This window comes from Ochlerotatus camptorhynchus, unplaced genomic scaffold (genome assembly GCF_037179485.1).
Source record: "Ochlerotatus camptorhynchus isolate MF236.1 unplaced genomic scaffold, CSIRO-AGI_Acam_v1.1 ptg000220l, whole genome shotgun sequence".
NCBI lineage: Eukaryota > Metazoa > Arthropoda > Insecta > Diptera > Culicidae > Ochlerotatus > Ochlerotatus camptorhynchus.
Genome location: NW_027040710.1, coordinates 2,788,697 through 2,801,577, shown reverse-complemented (window position 1 = coordinate 2,801,577; position 12,881 = coordinate 2,788,697). Strand labels below are relative to the sequence as shown.

The following is a 12,881-nucleotide window of genomic DNA, read 5'->3' as shown; positions in this document are numbered from 1 at the left end:
GTTCCATTCCAATTCCAATTCCTCTCTTCGATTTGAACGAAACTTTGCACATATGTTGGTTGCTATCCAAGACGACATTTCCCATTTCCAAATTGATAATTTGTCCAGACTAATTTTTGGTAAGGGCTTATGTAAAAAAAGAGTTTTATTTTGAAAACGATATAGGGGAAATGGATGTAATGTCGGCCTAAATGCCCCTAATTTAGACCCATACATAAATTCAGCAATCGACTAAATTTTCAATAGCAACCAAAAATATCCATTAGTACCGTCCCAATGACGCGTTCATCTAGACAAAATTGATAAATAGCAGATTCTTAGCGATGGGCCCAATCTTAGATCCATGGACCAACATTAGAGCCATTTCCCCTATTTAATCATAATGTCATCTGAGAAGAAGTTGTAGTTAATAGCACATACAAACAGACGTAACACTTCATTCTGGAGCATCGTTCACGTGCGTTCATGTGTTTAACGACTGATTTGAATATTATCATTTACGCGAACTACACACCGCAGCGCTGGCATCGGATCACTTTGACGTTTCTATGTATTATGTTTACCTTGAATGCAACATTGTATGCGACTTAGCGAGCTAGTTTTGTTTTCCGCGAGAAACTCGAGGAAACTCTCTTTTCTGAGGTACTATGTTATCAAGAAAAACGTCTGTTTGTCTGTGGTAAAAGTATGGTCTATTCGTAAAAAATATACACTGAGAGAAAAATCATAATAAAAACTCGTTTAGTTGTTAAATTGTTAATTTTCTGAAAAGACCCCTCCTCCTCCCCCCTCTAAATTTTTAATATTTTTTTGAGAAAGCTGATATGCCTTCTAATTTGGTGCAGAGGGTATGATAGTAAAATGCTTAACAGTACACTCAAAAATATTACAAAACGAATAAAGATTAAGGTTTATGCATTTTTTTGGTTAATCGAAATTTATACATTGTCACGATCAAAATTTTCGTCAAAATTATACTAAATCTGATTATCGGAGTGGAATTCGGTCAGTGTATGCTAAAATTTCGTTTTTCAGTTCGTATTTATTTTGTTGTTGCTATTATTTCACGTTGGTGTCGTGCGTTTAGTGTTTTATATAAATACAAATACATAATAACTGTTTGCCAACTTCCAATCCTGCTTGTTTGCATAGCTTGACTTGTGTGCCAGGATAGCTGAGTGATTGATATATTTAAATTATTATTAAAGACCATCGCTTGAGAAGAATTGATCGTTGCAGAATCCTTGTTCTCGAGAAAATCTCTGTGAAAAATATCCTGCTTCACTTCGCATCCTCGGATATGGAATATCGCTTCTGTAGGCGCGTTCTGCCTTCGCTCGGGACGTTCTCAGCCCAACTAACAATTTTCACAATGTAAACGCTTTACTCATTTCATTTATACAGCCTGAAGCTGTATTCAAACGTTATACGATATGAGGAAACCTTTACTCAACCTCTATACAAGCAAATCTGGCGAACTTAGTCAGCTACTTATGGCTGTTGGAACGGTCGGGAGAAGCTATTATTGCATATCCATTAACGCTTCTATACAGCTGTTATCCTGCTGTTTAGTTGTGTGTGAACTTGAAAGGCGCTTATTCAACCTTTTCCGGTTATCCAATAATCACTACACAGCTTTCTCTTGAAGCCGGGTTAAATACTGTTTAAGTTTTTTTATAAAGGAATTTATAGAGTTTATTTTGCTGTGAATCAAATGAATCGAAATTAGTTACAAATCATCACCAAATTATTTACCCTGCACCGGAACCTGGAATCGAACTCGAGACGACCTCATTGGCAAACCTTGACACTACCAACTGTGCTACGCCAACACTTTGAACTTATGTAAACAAATCAACATTCCCTTCTAAAACAAAATCGCTGAGTAGAGGCTTTATAATAGTGCACATGAATCACTTTTCTCGACTAGTTATAAAAGAGCAGAGTAAAAGCTGTTAAACTGCACACGTCTAAAAATAAACCTAGTTGACTGTGAAAATGCTTCTGAAGTTGCTCGAACACAGTTTATAAGCTGAGTACAGGTTGTTTAGTTGTTGAAAAAGCACTTTTGATGTTTATGTTATTCAGCAAGAGTGGTTGGTTGTGTAGAAGCCATCAAATGAGTAATATATTCACTTTGTTAGCTTTTTTTGCAGCTACAAGTTGAAAGTTGATTAGTGTGCGTATAGAAGTGACATTAGCGTTTATTGGCAGTGCGACTGACAAATTGAATAATGGTTGTGAGAAAGTTGAGTAAACGCTCTCCAAAACTATTTTGCTAGCTTTTGCTTGTAGCTGTATCTACAGCTTCTTTTCAGCTACTTTACAGCACAACGCTGGAAAAGTTGGCTTACAAAGCTGAAAATGTTAGTTGGGAGAGCACTGTCCGATGAATCATCCGGTCAACATTTCAAACCCGAACGTATTTTTCATAATAATAACTATTTATAAAATGAAAAGAATTAAGAAACCTTCCTAAGGCAATTTTGAATTTTGTTTTGAAAACAGTAATATTAATCATGAAATGAAAAAGAAGAAGAAAATGCATTCTCTCGAATAAACCGTATGTATGATTTGCAAGTTTATTTACTATGGTTGGCATAAATCATTTTTATACTAAGTCTGTATTCTCTCTCTTTATACCAACCTTTGCGTCGGCACGAAGAGTTGCGATTTAGCGTAACTTTTCTACTTTCGCTTTCAATATTTTTTGAGTGTAGTTTTACTTTTCTGTTTGTTTTATCAAATGTTAAGGTGATACTCTATGGAAGCCTTAGCGTGAAACTTCAAAGGCACAAATGTCAGCTTCCACAAAACATACAAATTTGAAATTGCTATTCTCTGTTTGTAGTAGCACAACAAACAAGGAGTAGCAATTTCAAATTTGTATGTTTTGTGGAAGCTGACATTTTTGCCTTTAAAGTTTCACGCTAAGGCTTCCTTAGAATATCACTTTAACACTCCACGGCGAATGAGAACGACCCAAATTTGAGTTTGATTCACTCATAATCGCCAAAAGTGCAAGAACTCAGCGATGAGTAAAATTTGTCTCATGTTTTTCCAGGTTTTTCCAGAATATTCCAGGAAAAAAATCCCGAATTTGAGAAAAGTAAAGATTGGATTCACTCAGTCTATTGGTACTACTCCGAGATTGAATAAAATTTTCGTCAATTCCCTCATTTTCCGGCAGATTTTTTAGGTTTTCCACAGGAAACCATGGGACAAATTTACTCATCGCTGAGTTCCTGCACTTTTGGCGATTATGAGTGAACAAAGCTCGAATTTGGGTCGTTCTCATTCACCGTATAGAGAGGGTCTAGTATAAGTAAGGAGAGGACTGGCTGGTTTTGAGCCAAACGAACTGTCGTAGCCAGAGCCTACCGGACAGCGCCTATCTTGATTGCATTGGCAGTGTTGCTAGAAATCACCTAAGCATAGGTTGCCAAGGCAGTATATTATCAATCCGCTCCTCTCTTATACTAGACACTCTCTAGTTAACACTTATTTAAATTTCGTACTTTTAAGTAAATTAATTCCAAAAATTGATTTTGCTCATCATTTTTAAAGTAATTTCAAATATTTTTTTTTCCTTAGTTCATTCGTTCTCAAGTGATATATTACCATAATTTTAGACTTTTATCGAATGTTAGTCGCGATGCTCAACTATAAGGTATATATATCATGATTACATATGAGTGGTTAGAAGGAAAGGGGTGTAAGTGACTTTGATCGATGCTCTTCATCGACTTTCTCTTTCGTTAATAATTCAGCTGCAAACACATTTCTTGATTCGTTTGCCATTCTGGATGCTAGAAGAGAACCTCCTTTATCAAACTATGTGGCAGAAATAGCGCAAAATCTGCTTATAAAGCTGTAATAATCAAAAAAAAAATCGATGAAGAGAATCGATCAAAGTCACTTACACCCCTTTCCTTCTAAGCCCCCGCATATTATATTACCCGGAGACGAACCAGCCCAGGGCTGAAAGTCTCCTTAATAAAGATATAAAAAAAAAAAAAAAAAATATTATATTACAATAAAATCATCCACGGAGACTGTCACAATCATCCATTTTTAGACTTACACGGCCGTCGGAGATCAACCCAATTTTGAGTTTAGTTTACTCATAAATCGTAAAAAGTGCAGGAACTCAGCGATGAGTAAATTTTCCAGGATTTTCCAGGATAGAATTCCCGAATATTTTATCATTGATTGGATTAGATTATCTTAGTCTTTTGGTACTACTCCTAGAATTAGACAAATTTTCGTGAATTTTCTTCATTTTCCCGCAGATTTTTTTGGTTTTCCACAGAAAATCATGAGGCAAATTTACTCTTCGCTGAGTTTCTGCACATTTTGCGATTATGAGTAAACTGAAGTTAATTTTGTCCAATATACCCAAGACGGGTTTCATATAAACTTAGCTAGTGGTTGACAGTACCCTCTCAGATTCCAAATTATACTAATTTAATAAGACCTTTCAAAAATTGGTCCTGTTTTTTTTTTCGAAAAACAAGTATGCATAGATGTTTAATAAGCCAAAGTCTTTACATCCAATTAGGGTCAATTGGAATTCGAGAGGGTTCTGCCAACCACTGGTCGAGTTGGTGTGAATTTCTTCTTAAGTATATTGGACAACATCAACTTGTTTTTCATCGGCTGAGTCTAAAACAGAACGGGTGATGTATCCGTGTTTGAGCCTGCTGGATATCATGACTTAAATTCAAAAAGGTCTAAAATAATGTTAATTTATAATTTCTTACATGTAAAATTCGCAATAACTTAAGAACAGATGAACTTAGGAAATATTTTTATAAAGAGACGATTTCATTAAAAATGATGCACAAAATCCATTACTGAAAATAATTTACTTAACAATATGTCCGAGATGAATTAGCCTATAACTAAAAATCTCGTTAGTAAAATTAAAAAAAAAAACTAAAACAACACGAAATTTTTATACGTTTTAATGTTTGGTAAAATAAAAAAATTATTTAAAAAATACTATTAAACATTTTACCATCTTACACTTTGTACAAAATTTGTGGCTTTCATTACAAAAAATCGAAAAGGGGGTCTTTGGAGAAAATTATCAATTTAATTATTAAACATTATTTTACAGTGAATGTTGATGTAGGACTATGTATGTGATTTCTATATGTGGGTACACTTTGTGAAAACCAAAAATGGAACATGTAACGAACTTATGAAAGATCTTGAACGTTAATAGCTCAGCTACCCCTGGACCAATTTCAATAATTTTATTACCAATCGATCAGAATTATTTCTGCGCATCTTCAAATCGTTCTTCACTTTTGAAAATTGCACGAATGTGCAACTGTTGCTATGATAGTTAAAATTATCACCGATTTCGAAAAGGGATTTCCCTAACACAGATTTCAAAGTTGAATTCCATCCGGTCCCTCCAAACGGTGTTAATTCAATCACCGCATGGTGAGTGACAGTGTTCTCCAGTACACAACGAAAGCTCTCCGCCAAGCAGCTAGCTATCAAAGCTGCCCCAACTGCCCAATTAAAAGGCATATCAAAAGGTTCTTTTCAGGGCAAACATAGTCATACTAAAAAGTATAAACAGAGAGAACCCCACTCAAATTTCTATTCCTACGCAAAACACAAGCTCCTACTGCAGTTAACAAATACCATTTATTATATAAGACCACGTAGTCTCACGTCACCATTGCGTACAACCCCATAGGGCTGTTCCTTATAATTTTTTTATCTCATCACACACCATACACCTTCAACTTCTTTCTCAGACTTCATTTTGATAAAATCTACCATTTTCAAGTTACGATTGTTTGAAATAATAAATCCCATTTTTTTTATATAAGCCCACAAAAATAATTTGTCCTCAAATATTTACATTTTTTATGGAAAATATCATCTTGGGTAGCAATTCACATATGTGTAAATTTTCGTTCAAATCTGACTGACTTTATTTTTGCCGTTTTGAACTGCGAATTCCAGGAATATCGATTAACCAGTCCTATTTGTTTCCTCATTTAATTTCAATAAGTATCTTATTGACTTAGTATCATTTTGTGCCTCAGTTTATTGTGTCCATATAGATCAATGCTTCTTTACTGCAAATTCTCACTAGCGTGCGTAGAATTAGTGTGAAACAACTCCAACACTCTATTTCTGCAAAGAAAAATTAATATATTCTGATAAAACGTATTTCATTTCAAAGAACTATAAGGAGGAGTTATCAATTTTTTTTAAATCCTTCCATGAAATTCAATAATGCGGGAATTAAAAGTTACTCTAACGTACATTACAATCAAGACGCTTTCAAATTCGTCGGAAGCTAGTATCCCTTATTTAACCTCTAATCATTACCATACAAGATTGAATGAGGCCTCATTTTTTGGAAGTCGAAAAGACATAATTTTTCTTACAAGCGTTCCTGAAAAAATGCTTCGTTTCGACATCCGCAATGAGGCCCCTGTAGTTCTAAGCATGAACCAACACACTCCATCTACTCAAGTGCACATTTAGTTGTCGTTGTTGTTAACTTTGTTCGTTCTGAGCAGTTTGTTATTTTTACGCTACATTTTCCGAGGAACATTAATGTGCATGATGATACAAGAGCACTACACAAAATCATTCCGCCTGTGCTTGATGTTTCATAGGGTATGGTGGGTTAATACTTGCCCCGCGATAACATGACCAACAGCATTTATTCTCGTACTATTCAAAGACTAATTGATATAAACAGTTTCCCAGATGATAGTTCAACAGCTCTTGTACTGGTTCTGGGTGAAAACACATTAAATTTGTGTTGCGCTGTTGGTCATATTACGCCACCTTACACTACTTTCACCCCGGATGTAAATATCTAGCTCTTCCGCTCCCATCTCGTACCCAAACTTACCGAGTGCAAGTTGAATAGTGTCAAAACAGAGTACATGCACTCATCACTGCGCACATCGCATATTTTGGACTGTCTACTAACCTCATACCTCGTGCAAAATCAAGAACTTCAGTTCTGTATAGTGGAGTTCCGGTGCATTTCCTCACTGTCTTATTCAATACACGGCCAATGAGGGTAACTCAAAACTGAGTCGAATTTGATTCAAAATTCCTTACTGCTCGGATATGAGGCAAATCGACCAACATTTTACTCAGTTTTACTCAGTCTATGAGTAAACTGTTAGACTACGTGAAACATCTCTCGATTTTCCTCATATTCAAGAAGTTTATCCTGGAAAATCGAGGAAAATTTTTACTCATTCGCTGAGTAACTCCGCTTTTCGCAATTATGAGCCAAAATCGACTCAATTTAGAGTTGCTCTCATTGGTCGTGTATTTCTCGTCGCTTGTATTGTCCGAATCAAACAACCGTGCAGAACTTGTGGGAGAACCACCTTTTCCATTTATCCCTCCAAGCAAGCGCGAGTGCTCATTAACCTGGAAATCCTGGCCCGTCGTACTTGACTGAGACTTACTGAAGCACCCGGTAGTAGTACCTACCTGCCGACCAGAATAGCTACTTTTCCCCGCAGAGTACGAATGGGACACAGCTTCATTCATTTTCATTTGCCGTTTTTTTTTTTCTATATGTATATAGAGTTGTTTTTATGATTTCGCTTTCTTATTTATTTTTTTCCTTTTACTGTGAGTATGTTGGCTCTTCAGTGTGCAGCATTCCATTTATATTTGTTCGACATTATCCTTGTTTAGCTAGTCACTATTGCATACATTTGGTTGTTGAGAAACGGTACTTACCGGCATGAATAGTGTGCTTCGTGCAGTGAAATTCGTTGTTGGCAATTGAAAAATTAGTCGTTGAAACTCTCACTCAATCGGTTGATTCAGCACAATACTCAACCACGGTTCGAGAACCTCATCGTACGTCTCATAACACGTTGCGTCACCATGAGAATTACATACTTACCAGAATGCCATAAAATTCCCCATGTTCTTCATTTTCTCGTTCTCTCATAATCCGTATAGCATCCCGAAAACGAAAATAGATGTTTTTTTCATCCAATGCTTCCCTCTGATTTGCGATTCATTTAGACTGTGAAATCGTGGTGTACATTCGTAGAAGTTCACGTCACTTCCCCCATTCTTCATGTCTTTCTTATTTCTATGGTTCATAATTGTATAGCCAAGAAAAAACAACACGCAAAACACATGAAATACAATGCTAGTGATTATTTTACTTTTTCGGAAAACTGTATTCTATATTACCAAAAATTTGTTTTGCTGCGCCAGTGTGCTGGAGCACAGAGTGCGGAACCAATCGTAGTAAGTATTTCGGTTCTCTCCGTTTAGCCAATGTACCTCTTCTTATTTGTTCGTTCGTTCGTTCGATTTGGTTTATCTGTGGTCATTTCGTTTTCCGTTGTAGCCTGGAGTTTCTTCATTAAGCGATTTTGTTTCCATTGTTTTCGTTTGGAGGTTTCCATTCATTCATGATGCTGCTGACTTTCACTCGACAGTTCAATTTTAGTTATTTTCATCTTGGATTTTAGTGACACACTTTCCATTCAGCATTTTTCACTCATTTAAAACGTTCGATCGGTTCACCTTGTTATGATTAGTCATTTCAGCTTCACATTTGTGCGAAAATCTACCGAATTACAGCCTAAAGTTTGCAACTTTTCTAACTTCCAGGGTGCCACAATCAAGACCGATGAGGAAACGGGCAAAATCATCATCGCACGAATCATGCACGGAGGAGCAGCCGATCGATCCGGGTTGATCCACGTGGGTGACGAGGTGATCGAAGTTAACAATATCAACGTGGAGGGCAAAACACCAAGCGATGTTCTGTCGATACTGGTATGTTGTTTGATGGATGTGGAAGCTGTTGATTAAATGACTAATATAATCCAAACCACTTTGCAGCAAAACTCCGAGGGAACCATCACGTTCAAGCTGGTACCGTCGGATGGAAAGCTGGACCAGAGGGAGAGCAAAGTGCGCGTGAAGGCATACTTTGACTACGAACCGGAAAACGACCCGTACATCCCGTGCAAGGAGGCGGGATTGGGATTCTACAGGGGTGACATCCTGCACATTGTGTCACAGGTATGTATTTACGTAAATGGGCGGGTATGTGAACAGTTAACAAGTTCTAAACAAAGCATTTGTGTTGTTTACACGGGTGCCTAGTGGGAGGAGTTATGTAGGCTGCATCCAAACAATTATTACAATCCTGAATTTGAAATGTATTTAAGGTAACGGTTTCAGAAGAAATTTCAACGGTCTGATACTTTTGATGATTCCATGCTTCGTTCTTGATTGTTTTTTTTTTTTTTTTAGTAAATGTTTGATGTATTGGTTGGCATAGAAAGCTCACAATTAGTAGCTGTGGAAGTGCATCTAGAACACTAAGTGAGAGCTGGCAAGACGATCGCTACAGAAAAGTTAAAGCCTCCGATCATAAGAAAAAGAAGAATATATTTTCTGTAGATTTCGGAAAACAAAAAAATCAAATAGTAGAATTTCTAAAATATAAAAACCTTCCAAATAATGAAGACACTTCTAGCAACAATCAATACGAAACTAACGATTTTAAATTGGCTCACTACTTGACTAGCCTATTGGTCCCAAGCAAATCGACTAACGTACCCCATTCTAGTATAGACGAGTGCACGGATGGTTTGAGTTCACTCACTCGACAAAAAGTGACACAACAGCGGGGCCCTGTTTACTAAAAATAAACACATGAATAATACTCACGTAACATTTGAAACCGGCCTATCAACTTTCGTACACCAAACTTGTTAAGCCTTTTTCGCGCGAACCGAATACGCCCACGCAAACTAACAACACCATCGGGTAGGGGAAATTATCCCCTTCCCGATAGTGCTCTTGGTTTGCGTGGATGAACTTCGGTTCTCGTGGAAAGGACCTAGCAAATTATTTACAAAAGTTGATAGGCCCTTTTCAAATGTTACGCGAGCATTATTCATGTGTTCATTTTTAGTAAACAGGGCCCCGCTGTAGTGTCAATTTTTTTTTCAGTAGATGAACAAAAGTTCACCCATGCACTCGTATATAAATTTCAGTACTACACTATGTTTGTTTTGATTCGCTATGAAATTTTGACAGATAAAATGAGGGGTTAGTGGATTTTCCTATGTTTCGAGGGGTGAATCGACTAGCTTGGGACCGAAGAGAGTACCAGAGCTGAGCCAAAAAGTTGAGCTCGTTTCTTCGGGACCTTCTGGTCTTAAAGTTACCTCTATGCTTCTAGATCTCGGTTTAAAGAATTCGTGGTTTTTGACATAGTTAAAGGTTGCGTCCAAACAAAGCACGACCGCATTGTTGGCGTAGAACAGCGAGATTTTTTTTTCCTTGATTTTTTTTCCGTCGATCTTGTTTTCCGTGCTGAGCACCAATGCTACCGACCAGTGCTGAGTTGCATCACGGTACTGACAGATTTTAGATTGACAAAAGAGACTCATACGGTTAACAATCAAAACAACTGACAACTCGTTCTCCGTAAAACTTATCACCAGTATGACACAACAACCGTGAGATATCGTTATTTTGCTTTTCTCACTCATTCGCTATATCACTAACATGTGTCAAGTGGTACCATCAGATCACCGAGGAAAAATAAACAGTCATATAAATTGACCGTCATCTCATTTCGAGCATAAATACGGTTATGACGGTCATTCCTCTCCCAAAATCACGGATATATTTCGCTCCCTAGTAAAGATATCGTTAGAAAATGGCAAGCACCCCATCCCTCTTTAATGCTTACACAATTCAAGACCAACAATTGAAAAGGCCTCAACTTCATTTTGTGAACAAGCCATTTTACGCGAAACGAAACCTACATTTGCAAACCTAAAACACAAACGGGTAGAGGAGAATTTGTTTACAAAATAGAGTTGAGGTCTTTTCAATTGTTGGTCTTGAATTATTGCACGGTCAATTATAAATATTCATTTTCTTCACTTGAGGATTCAACAATCAAAGCAACCATTGGTATCCATCAACGAAATCTTCGCTAAAATTAATAGCGAATTCGTTTATTATTCAGTTCCAACCTGGATCGGGTATCAAGATTGGATCTGCTTGTTTTCTGACAAACGTCAGTTTGCTCGTTTGCTTTTAAAACCCAGCTCAGGTTGAGGTTCGCACTGACAAAAAGATTGGGTTCGCACTGATTTTGTCGAAGGTTCAGCTGTTGGTTCCATGATGGTTCTTGCAATTTTTCGGAGCAATTCAAAAATTTAAGATTTTTCGCTTCACTTTTCGCACGAAACGTAACCACGTTGAACAGATATTTGTTTTGACAATAAAATTCTCGTGAGATTGTCAATTGTGAGTTGTGTCAGTTTTGAGATTTATTAACCATCAAAGTGGAAGTGGCTTTAATTTTCAAGTTAAGAAACGGATATTTATCTACATTGTACAGCACCCACATATATATTTGTTACAAGGAAAATTAAAATCCAACGTTTTCTTCAAATTAATGTTTCGTATGTTCTGAACTTACCAATTTTTGGCAAGAACAGGAGAATGAGGGATCATTATTTTTACTTCCCACTTATAAATGCCCAACAGAGATAATCAGTGATTGAATGATTTTGCTACTCTCTCCTTGTCATTTAATCTAACTGTCATGGATGGCTTTTATGAAGACGGTCTAGTGAGGTAGAGGTGTTTCCAAGTGATATGCTAGTAGACCGTCATTTTTGAGATGTGACGGTTATGCGAGAATGACCGTCAAGGTACAATAACCGTTATGATAATGCACAGCACTGCTACCGACGCCAGGGAGGCAGCTTCCACACCTGGAACCTACATATCGACCCATCAACTCATGAACCGGGGATCAACGGCTTTATTTTCCTTCCGAAGGAAGGCGCCCAAGCAGCATTGCATGTTTTATCGTGGTTTTATAGCATTCTACAAGTCTAAATCATGGTCTACAGAGCCCTCATAAAACCCAAATTCTTACTTGGGCGTGATCAGAGATGTTATACCTCAGAACATCCTGGCGGCGCCGACTGGGATTAAACCCAGGCCTGCTGGGGTGAGAGGTTATCACGCTTACCACTACACAACCAGCGCCGCAACTACGAGATGCAGCTTTTTTCACTAATATATTAATAACAAAATAAATCGTTTAGATAGGGTTAACTACCCCATTTCCGGCCTATTAAGCATAACCCACACTTAGTCTTTCTTAATCTAGTTCAGTTTAGCACCAAACGGAATGTTATTATTACTGATGGCTTCAAAATTTATTTGCCTTTCCGTACGTACCATAAGATTTGAAAACGAGAAACCAATCGTTGAGATATTGTCAAAAGTCCAACACTGCTTCTGGACGCCAAACTCGGCCTACGGATTTTAAACTCGCCCTAACGCATTGAAACGCAATTGAAACGCCAATGAATTCACTTCGGCCTATCGGATGAAGATAAAAATTCATTCGGTCGGAGCGCTTCTTTTGTTTTTGGGAATAATGCAAACCATCATACCTCGCGTTCTCATTGACTTCGTTCGGTAGCTTATTAACTAAAGGGTGTCCACGATGAAATTGCCACACTATGAAATTGCTCTAACTTTTTAACCGTTGGGTAGAATTTAATGAAAATTTGGGTGGATTTAGTTCATAGTGCATTATTTACATCCTGCAAGTTTTAAAGTCCTGTGATCAAAACTCGCGGAAATGGAGTCGAAAGAACAGCTCGTGCGTGATAAAATCTTGCGCATTCATCACGAGAACAAGGATCTCTCGCATCGTTCCATCGCTAAAGCGTTGGGAATCGCGAATTCCACGGTGTCGCGAGTGATTAAGCGGTTCGAGGAACGGTTGACCACCGATCGGAAGCCCAGAAGTGAAGGAAAAAGTATTCCGTACAACACCAAAAATCAAGGTT

General features: G+C 37.4%; 1 protein-coding gene across 6 annotated transcripts in view; it reads left to right on the top strand.

Annotated features, from left to right (window-relative positions):
* The window catches only part of metro (membrane palmitoylated protein 7-like protein metro), a 92,869-nt gene that overhangs the window by 70,078 nt on the left and 9,910 nt on the right, over positions 1–12,881 (top strand). For 4 of the 6 annotated variants that reach the window (XM_065225036.1, XM_065225035.1, XM_065225039.1 and 1 more), the window contains 3 exons: positions 8,242–8,274; positions 8,644–8,811; positions 8,878–9,060. In XM_065225036.1, the coding sequence (XP_065081108.1) occupies positions 8,242–8,274; positions 8,644–8,811; positions 8,878–9,060 (384 nt within the window). The remainder of the gene's footprint in view (positions 1–8,241; positions 8,275–8,643; positions 8,812–8,877; positions 9,061–12,881) is intronic. The other 2 variants (XM_065225040.1, XM_065225038.1) reach the window with 1 other exon arrangement.